The sequence below is a fragment of the Amblyomma americanum genome, chromosome 4, assembly GCF_052857255.1.
Source record: "Amblyomma americanum isolate KBUSLIRL-KWMA chromosome 4, ASM5285725v1, whole genome shotgun sequence".
Classification (NCBI taxonomy): domain Eukaryota; kingdom Metazoa; phylum Arthropoda; class Arachnida; order Ixodida; family Ixodidae; genus Amblyomma; species Amblyomma americanum.
In genome coordinates, this window is record NC_135500.1 from 219,412,610 (window position 1) to 219,430,911 (window position 18,302).

Genomic DNA, 18,302 nt, shown 5'->3' on the forward strand with positions numbered 1-18,302 from the left:
GTTGAGTTGATGGAGATGTGCCAAATTCTGCTTTAGAGACATTAGGCCATGAAAGGCCTTTTCCAGCATGCATTTCAAGGAGTGTGTTCATAATACAGCGGAGTCGACTCTCTCGTCGGCTACCGACACTCCCTGCCGCGGCGGTTCCGAGTGGCGGTGCCGCCGAGATCGGAACAGCGGCCCTTCCATCAACTATCAGCGTTCCCTTGAGCTCCGAGTGCACGGGTGAAAGTAAACAAAAAAAAAACTTGGGCGACGCCTATTAAGAGTAGAATGAGATTGCATTATCAAGCTGCCACCGCTTATCAGCAGCAGCAATCTGCGGCCACGTGTGGGGAGTGGGCTGGTGCCGGTTTGCTTTGCTGCTTATCAACAGCCACCATCGGCCGTGCGCGCGGGGTGGGGATGCCGGTTCTGCGCGTTGACATAGCAGCTGCTCAAGGCCAGCACCGAGAGCGATGCGACGGAGCCGCACAGCAAAATTGCAGCCACGCTATAGCATGCCCGATCTCTCGTGTGCCTTGCCTTTATTTATAGTGCGATGCTTTGGCTTCGATTTTAAGTCAACCCCCCACTTTGGATTTTCAAATTTTGAAAAATAGGCCGACTTACAATCGTGTAAATACCTGTTTGCATCAATGATGCACCTCATGCTTGCAGGTTCTGGAGGGGTATGTACAACCGATTTGAAAATGGAGTCCATCCACGTGAGCCCCTGAGCGACATCCTGGCTGCTACAAAGGATCACATCCTCAGCCTGGAAGACCACATCCAACACCTAGTCAAGGTGCTTTTTTGTGTGTGTGTGCGTGTGCGTGCGCGTGTGCGCGCGCGCGCGCATGGATGTCCTCTTCTCAGGACAAAGTGCGGCATTTAGAACGTACTGATGTCGGCACACTTGATGCTTTACTAGTATACTGCTCACAGTGCCAAATTGCAGAACACAAGAAAAAAAATCACGGGACAGTTAAAATTTAAGTGTTAGCTGCCTTGTTGATTGCGCAAATGAATGGAAACATATTAGAGTTGATATATTGGGGTGGATTCTGAAACCACTAAGCCATTAAAGTGGTGGCCTGGTGCTTAATGCATCCGCTTGTATTCGGAAGCTGCAGGGTGGAAGGTGTCGAGCTTGTATTTCGGATGTGCATATCTACCGGTGAGTGCCCGGCAGTGAGCTTGCAGGTGCCAATGCCAGCGGCACAAAACTGAGCAAAGAACTAAGAACAGGTGACAGTGTGGGCCACCACAATGGGGGCCTAAGGATTAGAGCACCTGCCTCATATATGGCAGCTGCCGGGTAGTAGGGGCTGAACTTGCAAGTGGCAGATGCATTTTAACCGATGGGTTGTGCGGACAGATCTGCCAATACCACATTTTAATGTGTTGCCATTAGAAGCTCCACCGTGAAGAGAAAGTGTCCCGTGTAGTGTTGTGCACACCACCTGCCGCAGATGGCAGATGACGAAGTGGAGATTGTGAAACCTCCTCTCCATTTGTAGAAGGGAGGAGTGAGATGCCAAAAGGTGGCTGCCATGGGAAGAACCCAAAAACAGAAATGACTTAAGAATGACTCAGTGTCATGGATCTCCCCGGAGAACACTCGGACCGAAAGAATGGACTAGGCGATAGGTGTACCCACACAAACGCACATTTAATATACCCTACGTGACACACACACTAGAACACAAAACTAACAAACACAAAACACAAAGACTATAAATACACAGGACCCGGGCACACTCCTACCAGCGTCTACTACTAGCGTTCTACTATTAGCGGTCGGCGTTCGTGCTCACGGTTGGTTCGGTGTGGCTGCGGCGTTGTATGGATCCCGTAGCCGGTGTCGAGGCGGCGTTCGGCGTGCTTGGGCTGGCGTGCTTGGGCTGGCGTCGCTATTGGCGTCGCTGGCTGCGTCGTATAAGCTCCCGGTCCAAGCGCCCGTGGAGGTGATGCCGGTGTTGTTGGCGTTGGGGGCACCACCCGGATGGATGGCAACAGCGCTGGAGATACCCCTGGCAGTAGCAGGTGGTCGCGTCCTCCGTTGACTCCCCGGAACGGGCTCAGGCACGGCAGGAAGTCCACGATGCGGAGTCGTAGAACGCAAGCTCACCGGAGCAGTAGCCGGCGTCGCTCTCTTCCAGCCAATGTGTCCCTGACCCGCCGGAGCCTCCGCTTCTCTGCTGTTCCCCCCCCGGGCCTCGCTCTCACTCTCCCTTTTATAGCCTCAGTGTTAGTCCACAATCATCTCCCTCTACCTCACCGAATGCTTCTTCTTCCTCTTCTTTATTCTTCGGTGAATTCGCATTGTCTTCTTCACACCTTTTTCCTTTAAAATTTCATTTAGGCTCCTTAATATATGTGACACTCAGCAAAAATGGAAATGACTTGGCAAGAATAGAAATTGTTGCAAAAATGACCTGCCAGGGTACAGTTAGCAGGTGGCAAAGTGGAGAGAGGAAAATCCGTGCCACGGGAAGAACCGAGGGGGTGACTGCTGTGGAATGTGGAGGGCCAATCAGCTTTTGGTGAATAATGCGCTGAGCTCTTCAGGCAAGTAGAAGACCTAATGCTAATGCATTGTTATTGCATAATTAAATGCTTCCTTAATTTTTTTAGTTAGATGAGTTAAGAAAGATAACACTGTAAAATGTCATGGACTGCATTGCTGGTAAACATAACCATTGTAAATCATGTTCTTATGTACTGTCTGCACCAGAAGTTTGCAGGATGTCGGATCCATAAAAAGTAGAATTGCCGTGCACACTGGACCATTTGAAAACTGGATGCCTCAGCTTAGGGTGCACACTATTAAGACTTTAAATGCTCAGTATTATTTTTATTTATTTTGCAATACTGTTGGTCGGTGAAGGCTGTTACAGGGTGGAGGTAGAAAACAAGCTTTTTCACAACAAAAAGTAAGGTTGTTAGAAAAAGAACAAAACAACAAACAACAATACAAACACGGGTGCAGAATTGCAACGTATAGAAAATGCATTTTAAATGATCTGGTTAATACCATTTTCGATTGACAACATGTGTGACTGTGGAACAGCAGCTGGTAGGTCATTCCACTGGGCTGTAGGTCCTGGGAAAAATAATTAGGCATAAGAATTAATGAGTAATTGTGAATCGTGCTATTTATAATCATGCCTTCTTCGTAAATTCCTTGAATCTGCTAAAGTTAGGTTATGTGTTGTATTGATATTGAAGGTGTTCCTTGATAATAAAACAAATTTCAGCCTAGCCGATTTCGAACGGTGTGCTAAAGAAGACAACTCCAGTGAACTGAGCATTTGTGTGGCCGAATCTTTGCGTGAATATTTTGATAAGATAAATCTGGCTGCTCTGTGTTGCACTGCCTTGAGTCTTCGAATTAGCCCAGCTCGGAAGGGGTCCCAGACACAGTGGCATACTTAAATGGTAGGTCTCATGTATGTTAAATAAGCTATAAGTTTTGCAGATTGAGAGGCGAGTAGTGGCGCTTTCATTATTGGTGCCTGGTGTAGCCTCAATAGGCCTCTTGCACTGCCTAGGAAGAGCCGTGAAAATGGTGCTAAAAAGCGCCCTCTATGCGTCTGCTTGGTAGTACAAATCCCTCGCGTCTGCTTCCGAATGTGTGCAACTGGTATGGACCCACAACATGCATTTTTATTACAGTATGGATTACTACAAATTTATGGTGCTGAAAATGTCTTCATGGTTGGCACACTATGAAAATGCAAGAAATTACCCAAGGCCAGGTAAATAGAAATTGATGGTATACTAGTTACAGATGCGCTCGCTATCACAAATTCGTTCAATCACTTTTCAGTCTGTTTTTACTGCCAAGCCTGCCACAAGCGCTATCACAAATGAGCCAGGTTCGCTGATGCTGGATATTGTGATTACAGAGCCTGGTATTGTTAACTTACCTTTACAAATCGATCTCAAAAAGTCCCCTGATCCAGGCAACATCTCAAGTATATTCCTCAAACAATACACAGAGCAGTTGGCCCCGTTTTTGTACATAATTTTTTACACTTTCCCATTAAAGAGTTGCCTCCCCATTTGATTGGCTATGTGCAAAGGTTATTCCTGTTCGCAAAAGTGGCAGCAGACTGTCCGTAGACATGTATAGACCCATTTCATTAACTATCTGCTACTGCAGGCTGATTGAACATATCAACAACAAATCCATCACGGTGTATTTAGAAGAAAATGGGTTGATTTATAGCAGACAACATGGCTACAGAAAAGGTCTGTCAACTACCCAGCTACTGGAAATAATGAACGATTTTGCACAGGTCATCGACTCCCAGCTTCAAGCAGCTGCTGTACAGATGGATTTTAGAAAAGCATTTGATCATGTCGCATATTCCAAATTAATCGACTAGCTCCGTACTATCAGCATCAACGCTGAAGTAGTAGCAGGGATAGGTCTTTTACCTCACAAGCCGGCACATGTACTACGTTGAAGTGAACCATGCAAAATCACAATGGCTAAAGATTTTCACTGGGGTCCCACAGGGATCTGCCCTCGGACTGATACTTTTCCTAATATACATCAGTGATATTCATGCCTGCGCTGAACCAGGAGTAACTGTAATGCTCTTCTCAGACGACTGCATGCTTTGCACTATTGTATGTTCACGGGACGATCAACTAAAATTAAACGCTTCCTTAAATAATTGCCAGATGCTGCAAATAATGGGGAATGGTAATTAATATTGCGGCGAACATTTGCAGTGTTTGTTCATTCTTCAAATCTGCCGCCACACAAATTTATCGCTTTGTTTGCGACGCAAGACGCAACTAGATTTATCTTGATTGATCGCAACCTGGCAGCTCTGATTCTATGTTGTTCCGAAATGTTCTAGTAACTTTGCACGCTTTACCTCGAAAGTTTGCTATCAGCTTTAAATTGAGCACGGTCGACAGCGGCGGGCATACTGTTTGACGACCGCCAAGCACGCTTGTCGCTTCGCCGCCGCCGAGTGATTCAGTTCATTTTGGGTGCAAGTCAGCCCAATAAACAGTTTTCTTTTAGAAGACCTTTTGTCCGTCTTCATCGCTGCTTCGACTGCCGTCACCACTACGTGACATCTGGTGGGGGTGCTGGGTAGCCTTCCATGTTCCGGACGCCCCCTTCAAGTCGTGAAGCCAGCCCTCAGCGCTTCGCCCCCCGAGGACGAGCCAGCAGCTCAGCGAGCCAGCCGCCGTCTCCAGGGAGAGGACAGCGAAAAGATGCTGCTACAAGCACCGCAACCTCGCCGAAGATGTCGGCACCGATCATACTGCAGCAGCCGCGGGTGCCGCCAACTTTCAATGGATCCCTAGGCGAGGACCCTGAAGAATGGTTGGACCAATTTGAGCGCGTGGCGTCATTCAACAAGTGGGATGATGCGGCAAAAATTAGACACGTGTTTTTCTCATTGGAGGGCTCTGCATGCACATGGTACGAAAACTACGAGTTGTCCCTTACGACATGGGAGCTATTCAAGAGAGAACTATTGAAGGTATTCACCAGTGTTGTGAGGAAAGAAAGAGCTGAACGACTCCTCGAGTCCAGGATCCAGCTTCCGAATGAACCCGTCCGCGGTTACGTCGAGGAGATGAAGTGCCTATTTTGCCGCGCCGACCCCGAGATGACCGAGGAAAAAAAAGTTCAGTTTTTAATGCGCGGCGTAAAAGAACAACTCTTTTGCAGCCTCGTCCGCCAGCCGCCAAAAACAGTCGAGGAATTCATGCAAGAAGCCTGCACGATTGAGAAGACCCTCGACGTTCAAGCTTGGCAGTACAATCGCCCTTCCTCTGCCTGTGCAATCCGTTCGGACACGACGGCCACTACCAGCGACAGCTTGCGGGAAGTTATCCGCGAAATCGTCCGAGAGAAGCTGCGCCAATTACTGCCATCCTCCCCACAGCCACAAGCAGTAACTCTGATGGATGTGGTACGGGAAGAAGTGCAACAGGCACTTGGCACCCCAACGGCCACAGAACCCCAGGCCATGACCTACGCCGCTGCAGTAAGGACTCCTCAGCCCCAACGACAACCCCTGCATCCTGTCCGACATGAACAACTTGTTCCCGAATGCCACCTCCCTGCTTCTGCCTGCCCAGCCTACGATCGACGCTCAAGCCCCAGGAAATGCGATGCTTGGAGGACTTCCGACAACCGGCCGTTGTGCTTCCATTGCGGTGAGGCCGGCCATACTCTTCGTCACTGCCCGTACCGACGTATCGGTCTTCAAGGATTCGCCGTTAACGCCCCACGACCACTCTTTGGGCAACGTCCGCAGGAAATCGACGAGTACCTGCGTCGAGAGGAGCACACGCCGAACCGCTTTTCGCGCTCACCATCGCCGTCAGCCTCGCGATTTGCGTTGCCACGCCGCAACTATGCAGCCGCGGTACGAGGGATGTCTCCCAGCCCCCGTAGGGGAAACTAAATACAGCAACTTCTGGAGGTGAGGTTACTCACGAGCGAAACGCCAAAGATCCTCCACCGACCGCGCCCCATGAAGACGCTGAACCCGCGACGCCGCATGAAGAACCGACACTCGCTGCACCGATGCCGCACACAATGACAACCCCGACCACGACGCAAACTGCCTTCAAAACGACGACGCCACCCAGAAAAGCTTCGACCACACGCCCCACCCGCGACTCGCATACGCGACGAAGCCGTGACCCGACGCCGAGAGCGACATGCAATGCAAGAGCCAGGACCTCCGACTTAAAAGTGACTATCGACGACCGGAAAGTTACCGCTCTAGTCGACACAGGAGCCGATTACTCGGTGATGAATGGAACATTCACTGCGCATCTGAGAAAAGTCACAACGGCTTGGGACAGCCCAGAAATTAGCACGGCAGGGGGCCACCTCCTTACGCCATCAGGACGATGCACAGCGCGAGTGACTGTCAAAGGACATACCTATCCTGCGGCCTTTGTTGTGCTACCGCAATGCTCCCGCGAAGTGATCTTGGGTATGGATTTCCTTAATGAGCATCAGGCGATCATTGACCTCCGATCCAAGCAGATCACGCTTTCGACGGACAAAGCCATCGCTTCGATGAAAACTCGGGAAAATCACGTTGCCCTGAGTGTCCTGGAGGAAGAAGTGAGCGTCCCACCCCGTTCAAGCGTTATCGTGACCGTAGGCACCACGAAAGCCATTAATGCTGAAGCCATCATCAAGGGGAACATGCAGTTGCTTCTAGACCGAGGAATCAGCATCGCAAGAGGCATCGCACATTTCCGCAATGGCCAGTCCGAAGTACTGCTGACTAACTTCAGCGAAGAATACCGGCACATTAACAGAGGAACGACGATTGCTTTCTTAGACGAAATATCCGACGCACGAGACTCCTTCGCCCTCTCCGACCCCTCCGCAGAAGATTTGCCTGACCAAGAGAACTCGCCCACTTTCGACATCAACCCAGCCCTGCCCCGGAACAGACAAGACCAGATCCACAATCTACTTCGAAGCTACAGTGAGTGTTTTTCGACATCGCCGAAGGTCCGACAAATGCCAATTGCCAAGCATCGCATTATAACGGACCAACACGTCCGACCTCTCCGTCAAAGCCCCTACTGTGTGTCACCGCGAGAACGACAAGCCATCCGGGACCAAGTCGAAGAAATGCTTCGCGACGACGTCATCCAGCCTTCAAACAGCCCATGGGCGGCACTAGTTGTTCTAGTGAGAAAGAAAGACGGCGCACTTCGATTGTGCGTTGATTACCGCCGCTTGAACAACATAACAAAGAAGGACCTCTACCCCCTCCCCCGCAATGACGACACACTGGACCGCCTCTGCAACGCCAAATGTTTCTCGTTGATGGACCTCAAGAGCGGCTACTGGCAAATTGAGGTTGACGAAACAGATCGCGAGAAAGCATTCATCACTCCGGGTGCGCTGTTTGAGTTCAAGGTGACGTCGTTTGGTCTCTGTTCCGGACCAGCGACGTTTCAGCGAGTAATGGATACAGTGCTGGCAGGCCTGAAGTGGCAAATTTGTTTGGTATATTTAGACGACGTCGTTATCTCGCCTCGAACTTTGAAGAGCGCCTCAAAAGATTTCCAACAGTACTAGATGCCATCAAGTCGTCTGGCCTAACCTTGAAGGCAGAGAAGTGCCACTTTGCCTATGAAGAGCTGCTGTTTCTAGGCCACATCGTTAGCAAGGAGGGAGTACGCCCGGACCCACAGAAAACAGCTGCTATTGAACAGTTTCCGCCGCCGGCCGATAAGAAAGCAGTGCGCAAATTGCTCGGACTGTACGCATATTACCGACGATTTGTGAAAAACTTTTCGCGCATCGCCGAGCCCCTGACCAAACTGACGAAAGCAGACGTGCCGTTTAAATGGGAAGCGCCGCAAGCAGAAGCCTTCAAGGAACTTCAGCCTCGTGTACAGTCCCCACCGATCCTCACGCATTTTGATGAAAACGCCGGTACTGAAGTTCATACCGACGCAAGCAGCATGGGCCTAGGTGTCGTGCTCATTCAAAAAAGTGACGGGCTGGAGAAAGTCATCGCATACGCTAGCCGTTCCCTTTCCAAGGCTGAGGCTAACTATTCGACAACTGAGAAGGAGTGCCTTGCCATCATCTGGGCTACATCCAATTCCGCCCCTACCTGTACGGACGACCGTTCAAGGTGGTCAGCGACCACCACGCGCTCTGCTGGCTTGCCAATTTGAAGGACCCCCCTGGCCGACTCACTCGATGGAGTCTGCGTCTCCAGGAGTTTGACGTCACGGTCGTTTACAAGTCCGGACGCACACACTCTGACGCCGATTGTCTTTCACGAGCCCCTGTAGATACACCGCCGCCGGACGACGATGAGGACGCCTTTCTGGGACCCATCAGCCCCAGCTCTTTTGCTCAGCAGCAACGCTCGGACCCCGACCTAAAACGCCTCATCGAGTACCTGGAATGCAAGGTTTCTTCACCCCCCGCTTCATTCAAGCGAGAGCTGTCTTCCTTCTGTGTGCAGAATGAGGTCCTTGTGAAGAAGAACTTTGCAGCGAGCAAAACAGCCTAGCTCCTTGTTGTGCCTGCTTGTCTTTGCGAAGAAGTTCTACACACATCACACGACGAGCCGACAGCTGGATATCTCGGGTTTACTCGCACCCTCCGGCGCATTCAAGACGAGTATTACTGGCCCCGACTGTGTGCCGATGTCGCACATTATGTGAAAACCTGCCGACATTGTCAGCGACGAAAGACCCCTCCAACACGACCAGCAGGATTTCTGAACCCCATTGAACCTCCCTCAAGGCCCTTTCAGCAGATCAGCATGGACTTGCTTGGCCCTTTTCCAACGTCAATGCCTGGAAATAAGTGAATCATCATAGCGACCGACTACCTGACCCGCTACACCGAGGCAAAAGCCCTACCGAACGGAACAGCAGCTGAAGTCGCCAAATTTTTCGTGGAGTGCATGCTACTTCGACACGGCGCCCCCGATGTGCTCATCACGGACAGAGGAACAGCATTCACGGCAGAACTAACGCAAGCCATCCTGCGTTACAGCCAAACCAGCCACCGTAGGACAACTACATACCATCCGCAGACCAACGGATTGACCGAGCGCCTGAACAAAACCATCGCCGATATGCTCGCCATGTATGTCGATGCCGAACACAAAACCTGGGATGTCATCCTGCCTTACGTTGTCTTTGCCTACAACACCGCAGTGCAGGAGACCACTCAGAAGACGCCTTTTAGGCTTGTCCATGGCAAGGAGGCCACGACCACGCTAGACGCCATGCTGCCCAACGTTACAGAAGAAGAGAACGTCGACGTTGCCGCCTACCTTCAACGCGCAGAAAAAGCTCGAAGGCTTGCCCGATTACGGATCAAAGATCAGCAGCGGTCCGACGCCAGACGCTACAACCTACGAAGACGCAACGCGGAATACAAGCCAGGAGACCAAGTCTGGGTTTGGACGCCCTTTCGCCGCCGTGGATTGAGTGAAAGCTTTTGCGCCGCTATTTCGGCCCGTACAAGGTTCTTCGGCTAGGTAAACTGGATTATGAAGTCATCCCTGACGCAATGACTGCATCCCAGCAACGGCTCATACGACCAGAAGTTGTCCATGTAGTCCGTCTGAAGCCGTATTATGCGCGCTAAAGGACGCTGCATTTCCATACTTTATTTTCGCAAGATCCGTTTTATCTCTTACTAGTCGCATTATTTGTTTTAATGCATTGGGTCGATATTTCTTTGGGAGGGGAGTAATGCCGCGAACATTTACAGTGTTTGTTCATTCTTCAAATCTGCTGCCACACAACTTTATCGCTTTGTTTGCGACGCAAGACGCAACTAGATTTATCTCGATTGTTCGCAGCCTGGCAGCACTGATTCTATGTTGTTCCGAAATGTTCTAGTAACTTTGCACTCTTTATCTCGAAAGTTCGCTATCAGCTTTAAATTGAGCACGGCCGACAGCGGCGGGCATTCTGTTCGACGACTGCCGAGCACGCTTGTAGCTTCACCGCCACCGAGTGATTCAGTCCATTTTGGGTGCAAGTCAGCCCAATAAGCTGTTTTCTTTTAGAAGACCTTTTGTCCATCTTCAGTGCTGCTTACAACTGCCGTCATCACTACATGACAATATCAAGACTTCTCGCATCACATTTACTTATAAAAAAGTGCCCCTTGATTATTGTTATAGTTTATCAGGATCTAACATATCGAGGGTAGATAAGGTCAAATATTTAGGCATCACATTTGCCCAGAAAATTAAGCTGGGACGTTCATATAGTATCTAACACATGTGCAAAAGCATTCAGACAACTTTGATTCCTCCATAGAAAATTGTCAGCAGTTCCTTCTCAGGTAAATCTAACAGCCTATATTACCCTCATAAGGCCCATTCTTGAGTACAGCAGCATCGTTTGAAACCCACATCAGTCGTACCTCACCAAAAAACTACCTAGAAATGGTCCAAAGTAAGATTATTTATTTCATTTTTTCCTGCTACTCGCTCCTTGCCAGTGCAACTTCCGTGCGAGCTCAAGCACGTATCCCTACCATTGCTTGTCAGTAATGCGTCGCTTCAATGAAATTTCTTTTTCTTCTTTACAATGGTAGTAGAATCAAAATTGATAAAAATGAGTATATCAAGGCACCTTGTCATCGTTCAAAATGATTGAATCATAGAAAGTGCATCAGACCAATTCTAAAACAATGCGCCGCATATAAATTCTCATTTTCCCTTTAGCCATTGAAGTATGAAATAGTTTACCTCACGAATTCATGGAAGACATACCAACCACTTGATATCTTCCTGAAAAACTAGTCATTTTTTGAAGAACAAGTGCAATAAAAAGAAAGTGCCTACCATGATGAGTTATTTGCCGAGAGCATTCATTTTTTTTTTTTTTTGCCCTTTGACAGCAGATTTTATTGCGTCACTTCATGGTTCTTTCTCAGTGTATTTGACGTGACAACATAAATATGTATAGCGGTGTGCATGTCCGTTGACAAGTAATGCTTTCTTTTTCTTTTTGAACAAATTGTTTTGTTGTGTGTTCATTGTATTTAGTTATTTATTTATTTATAATGCATACTTTCATGGCTCATAGGCACTACAGAAACGAGTGGTAAGTTCGTTACATTAGTTGCAAAGCAAAAAAAAAAGAAATACTATAAGACACTTTCAACCGCAATCTTAAAGTAAATGACATCACAAATGGAGACTGTGGAGGCAGGAAGGCAGTTCCATTCGGTAGCTGTTCTTGGCAAAAAGGAAGAATGGCACAAATTAGTTTGGCACGTTGGCTCTTCAACTTTGTGTTGATGGTCGATGCGAGATGAGCTGTAGCTGGATGTGGTGATAAGTTTTTCTTTCAGGAATGGATTGAAGTAGTATATTTGAAGTATTAGTATGGATTGAAGTAGTAGTATGGATTGAAGTAGTAGTATGAAAAAGACATAGGCGAAAGTATTTGCGATGTAGTGTGAGGTCAGGCAGAATAAGCATATTTTTCATGGACGTGATGCTGGAATGACGTTAATAATTAGAGAGGATAAAACGGGCAGCACGATTCTGGATGCTTTGAGGGGAAGCGATGAGATTAGGATGAACAGAACCCCATATGGCGCTGGCATACTCTAATTTTGGATGGACGAGTGTTTTGTACAGAGTAAGTTTTAGTTAGGTGGGTGCTGATGTAAAGTTGCGTCTTAGACAGCAAAAAGTTCAGTTAGCATTGTTAGTGACATATTCAACATGCATGTTCCAGGAAAGATTGCTAGTAATATATAGGCCTTGATACTTATAGGAGTTTACAACCGACAAGACAGTACCATTAATAGAATATTGTACTTGCCTATCATGTCATACCAGATGTACTATTCTTTGTATAGTTGGCGCACTCCTTTAAGTGCCTAATTAGCTTACAACATGCTTAAAAAAATAAATAGATAAAGTTGCACAATATCCAGAAATCGGAGGCCAAGTCTCAGGCAAATGTCATACAAAGTTGAGCTCTAGAAAAGCTTTACATGGGACTTAGTTCAGGCGCATGAACACATGAAATCGGAAAACTGAAATGTAGCAAAAATAACCAGTTTCAGACGCAAACAGTTGTGTTCTTCCGCTCGACAATTTCCACCAGCCATGTTTGGGCTTTGTTGACTGCATACCCAAAATTTTTTCGTCAGTCCTGCACTGGTTTTTGCTTTTTGCATGCCGCTGAACTGATTAGTCATGTTTGTAACTTTGGAAAATATAAAGTCCATTTGGAAACTGAAAAATAGTGCACAAAGGTGTATCGGAGTCAGTAGCAACATTTCAATTGCGCTGCTACAGGATTGCTGGCGTTCGTTGCTATAATGTAGATTTCAGCAAAAACACGTGAACCGCGGTCTGATTCTCTATTGTCTCGCGATTAACTTAATTGTGTACGTGTAACTATTGAGCCCGCACCTTAAAGTAGTGGGGACTTCGCATCAAATTCGCCCATTCAGCATTATTTCAGCATTCAGCATACAAAGTGTGCACTGACAGCTCAAGCACGCAGCTAGCTACTTCTTCATTTCATACTGGTTGAAATGCTCACATCGTGGTTGGTTAAAAATCATGAATAGGCTCCAAATTCTATCTGTTCCTGTTTCAGCTTGACGGTGAATTGTTGCCTGCGAATGGATACTACCAGACATATTAAGTATTTGTAAGACTGCTGAATAGAGTAGCTTAATGCTTAGTTTCTCTCATGGCTTTGCATAGGGAGCTGGTTGTACACCATGTAATTAAGCTTAGGGGTGGCGGAGGAGCCAGCATGGTGCAATATGTGTTCCTTTCAACCAGCACACCAGATTGTCCTTATCCTTCTCATCATAGCCTCACTTCATGCTTCTTTGAAGAAAAGCTGTACAGCCGAGCATTGGGATCGTTATCTTGTTCATTACAGCCTAGCAATGTTTCAAGACAGAAGGCTACACGGCATGATTGACCATCGCATGCTTTTAATATCTTGTTCGGAAGGCATGCAGAGCGCATTATTTTTTTCTAAAATTTGGGCTACAGCTGGCTCACTGCAAGGTCCGTGATTCATGTTGAGTCTTTCAGAAGGGACAGAACAAAGTGCAAGCCGATGCAGAAATCTGGTGGGATATGTGCCACAGCATAGGCAGAACTAGCATGGCACTACCCAGCAAACTCTTTGCACTACTATAACTTTAAAACACCAGCACAGGTTGGTTTTAGAACACATGGGCTTTTATAGGATCAGAATTCACCCGGAAAGCAAGCTATAGCTCATTTTCTAATGCACATATATTTAAAACAAGCACTATACTACATTTGCCACTATGACAACTCTTCAACAGCTTTGCTGAGTTTCATGTCTTGCTGATGAATACTAATTTCAGTGCAGCTTCAAAATTTTTCAAGAATTCTTGTTTGCTCCACGCTTTCAACAGTGGCCATGGCTGTAGCGATTGGTAGAAAGACATAAAATCAGGCACAGGGATATTGCAGAGATACTCCTATGTTAGATCATGCAAAAGCACAGCCGCCACGGTGGCTGAATGGTTATGGTGGTCGGCAGTTGACCTGAAAGACGTGAGTTCAATCCTAGCCACAATGGTCACATTTCAGTACAAGCGGAAAGCTAGAGTCCCATGTACTGTGTGATGTCAGTGCATGTTAAAGAACCCCAGGTGGTCGAAATTATCCGGAGCCCTCCACTACGGTGTCCCTCTTAGCCGGAATCAGGTTGGGATGTAAAACCCCATATACCAACCAACCAGTGAAGCACATCCAGAGCAGAGTACATTGAGCTTCGAGAATGAGAAACGAGCCCCTAGCAAGAATGTGGCAGGATTTTTAGTGATGCTGTTGTCACTGCTTTTTTTTTGGTATCTTCAGCGTACACTGTCCTGCATAGTGTATGATCAGTGACAAGGTGCAGCAACTGTGAAATAGGTGCACCTTGTAGAGGTCGTGTAAGTGCTAAGTATTCAGAATGCCTTATTAAGGACATGACGGTAAGAGCCAGTGTCTTCTTAAGTTTGGCATACTTTTAGCACCATATTTTTGCACCCATTCTCAGATAAACATGTGGTGCCAGCTGAAAACTAGCTACTACTATGGAAAAGTGTCCATCACTGGGAGCATGTACAGTGTGTACTATTATCGTCATGATTAACCATTCTCTGTGGTTCTCAACTGTGGTTCAGTATTTATCTGTTAGCTTGCTGGAATCTTTTCTTAGCAGTTTAAAAACACAGACACTACCTATACGAAAAACACACAAGAGAGACCCGCTGGAGTGTCCCTTGTGTGTTTGTCGTAAATGAAGTGTCTGTGTGCTGGTGTTTTAAAAAAATGATTCCTGCAAGCAAATACCAACTAGCCCAGCTTAATGTTTTAACGAAGATCTGTTAGCTGCAGCCTGCAAGTACTACCACTGCCCACACACTTGTGTAGATCTGCCACCAGGTGGTGTGAGTTAAATGCTTCTGTTAGCATCTTTTTCTTATGTGATGCAGATTCTCGTTCATATACATTCATGCTCCATATGTATTGTTGATGTGGGTGAGGGACGTGTGTTGTTGGTGTTAGGTGCATGGTTTAAGCATGTGCATTTGTGTGCACAGCGAATAGCGCAGCTGCGAGAGCTTCTGCATCACGCGGACACACCGAGCAAGGACCTGGATTCTGTGTTGGGGGAGTCGCTGACCGGGGACGAGCTGGACTCCCAGCCGGCCTCCTCCGAGGGAGCCGTCAGCGTGCGCGACTCGGGCTTCGGGGATGCCGACTACAACGAGTGCAAGGAACTTCAGCAGAGGCTGCACCAACACAGTGGGTGGCTTGTCACTTTTTGTCAGCTGTTATACAGGGCCCAACCCGGAAGATGCCTCACGTCACCCATACCACTTCGAATGGCAGTGCCATCCCGTGTGCAGTGTGAGGAACAGCTGGCAACATAGGCGGCTGACTTGCACGCTGCACATGGGATAGCACTGCTGGGCATGCGGGTTTAAAGTACCGCCATTTTCAACTCTGCTACCACAACTCCGACCCTTGCACTTCCTTATCGCCCTCCTCTCTAATCAGCAGGCACTTTTCGGAGTGATGATTGTCTGCTGCCCTGGAAACAGGCTTAAGGCACCCACATTTCTCGTTTTTCTCTTCGCCTGGTGTCATTTGAAGGCCATCTGCCGCTTCTGTGGACAGAGCTGCTTCTCCGCACTTCGGTTTGTCACTTGCCCTGCGTGGATCAATCTTTTTCATGAAATGCCACATCTCTTACCTGATTGCAGCAGGTGCTGTCGGCACAGAATACCGTAAAAGATCATTAATTCAAACTTCAAGGGACCGGAAAAAATGTTCAAATTATTGAACGATCTCGAAATAACTGTCAGGCAATGGTTGCCTGATTTTGAGATGAGAACAGCACGAGAGAGACTATTTTTCACGTTTTAATTAATGCTTTATTGCTTGCATAATGTCGGGAGCATCGAAGCTGAACTGCTGAAAAATTGTAAGGGCCACCTGCATCCTTCAAGGTGTGACGCAGTGGAGCTCCACCGCTACCGCGTCACAACCAATCACAAGTGGCACCGTTGCATGAGAGGAGGCTCCATTGCACGCGCAAATGGCGAACGATACATAACAAGTGCGCAGTTTTGGCACTCTGGAAAAGCAGAACCATGGGGATGAAAGTGAAAAAAACAGCTCAGCAGCGCTGAGGCAGTAAGAAAAAAAAAAGGGTAATGTGACACACCAGTCAGCTTTCGAAACGGCACTCAGCTGGGTAACATTGGCTGGCTGATGCAGGCTACTTGAGCCGCCTTCGCTGCGGGTGAAGCTCAGAAAACCGGAACCGAAACTAAGTTGCCGGAGGCTTGTTCTTGGAGACTTGACCATTTGTCATCACGCCTGCTGTCACGTGCACGTCAGACATGCACGAGTGACTATGCAGCGTGGAACTCTGGTTTCGAGTAGGGCTATTCTGATCTCTTGGTACGCCAGTCTTGCCTAGACGCAGCGTCCTTTCGGGAGCTCGTTTGAATTAACAGGTGCAAGACCTGTAGCATTTGAATAGGCTAGCTTCTGACGCCATAGATTTACATGGCCGTTGACCAGAACCGAGCCGGCAGTTTGAATTATCCAGATTTCTGAATTAACGAGGGTCAAATTAACAAACTTTGATTTATTACTTCCACTGCTTGTACATATACAGCGCTTAAGTGAACTGAACCTGCTCTGCCACCAGGCTGTGGTTTAACAAACTGTACCTAGCCATGCGTGTATAATGGCTGACAGAATACTGCCAGCAGTAGTCAAACTCTTCTGGCGCATTACTTAATAATTATTGGTTGTTTGATACTTATGCGAGGAAATTCTTAAGCTTGTACGCTCTGCATAAAGACAGCAGATCTTTACAGTTCTGTTGTCCAATGCGGGGGAGGGTTGGAACAGCACCAAATTGATGCGTGCGGAGCAAGTCATCGTCATATTGTTAGTTTTTTCAGGCGAGCTTTGGTTCACCAGAGGTGTAATAAGTAATTAGCTTGAAATGTGTCTGGTATATATATGGCACATTCATGAACTCAGTAGTTTAGCAAATAGTGCAAAGTGTTTCCGTGTGCTTAACTGAGCCAGAAAATTGTTCTTTTGAAATACCATTATTTCCGGACTAAAGACCGCACCAAGTGTACGTTTTACATGCATGTGATCAGACATGTGCCTAATTTTTTAAGGGAAAAGTTGCACAAACGATATTATTCGGTACCAAGGTGTCACTAAGTGCCAGTAAATGTTCGGAAAATAAGTGGGTTGCACGATGTCAACGAAAGCACAGAGGGAGTATGACATTAAATGCATCGTAACACTGTTATTAATAAGTGACGTGAGGTGTAATGGGCAATCTTATAAGCAAAAGTACTGTGCAGTCCCCACCTGTAGTTATAGTCCGTTCAGCACACAATTTGACTTTTAAGCAAGTACTGTCTGCAGTGTGTCCCAGAAAGGAATGTATTTCTAACCATGCTTTAAGGTGTGAATCACTCAAGCAACATGTGCAACTGACTTCCTTAAATGTCTTCAACAGACCAGCTGGGACAGCTTTTTGTAAACACCTAAACATCTTCCCATCATTTAATCGTCCGTTCACATTATCACCATTCAGCCAGGAACAGCACAGCAAGCCCTTAACAGGACTAAACCATTCCTGTGCTCAACAAAATTTCTCTCCCGTTTCTTGAGTCGTGTCAAAAGCATTAAAGCGCTAATGTCATAGAAGCAGCAGTGAATTTCCTTAAATATTAGGATAAGAGAAAAACAAACCATTAAATATGTACCTTTTTGAATTATTGACCCCCCTTTCTTTTTTGCCCACACAAAAATGACACAAAACAGCATAGGGCTCAACTTGCAACTGTTTTATTCAGAAAAGGCAGGTGACTTTTATACCCAGAAAAGGGAAAGGATAATCAGATAGATTGGCATGTGCAGGACAAAAAAAAAACAGAAAAGGCGCAAAGGAAGGGTGCAAGTGACTCATCTCTTATGTAACATATCTAGAAAGGCAAAATCTTTGTTGTACATTGTTGCAGACGGCGTACTAACACATGAACTACCACACTTCGTAATATGGTAGGCTTTAACCAGTACCCGCAAAAGCATGTCAGTGCTTTTGCACAAGATGCTAGTGCCTTGGAGCCTAAAATCGCACATTTGCTTTTTTGCTTTCTGTTCAACGTCATTTTCTTTTTCACATTCATTATTGCAAACTGGCAGGAGTGAACCGGTACCATTCCGCAGGGACAAATTGTGTTCCCTTAGGTGCTCATT

General features: G+C 47.1%; 1 protein-coding gene across 1 annotated transcript in view; it reads left to right on the forward strand.

Annotated features, from left to right (window-relative positions):
• Window positions 1-18,302, forward strand: part of Mtmr6 (Myotubularin related protein 6) — a 48,979-nt gene that overhangs the window by 19,997 nt on the left and 10,680 nt on the right. The window contains exons 11-12 of the mRNA XM_077663506.1: window positions 661-787; window positions 15,101-15,305. Coding sequence (XP_077519632.1) covers window positions 661-787; window positions 15,101-15,305 — 332 coding nt within the window. The remainder of the gene's footprint in view (window positions 1-660; window positions 788-15,100; window positions 15,306-18,302) is intronic.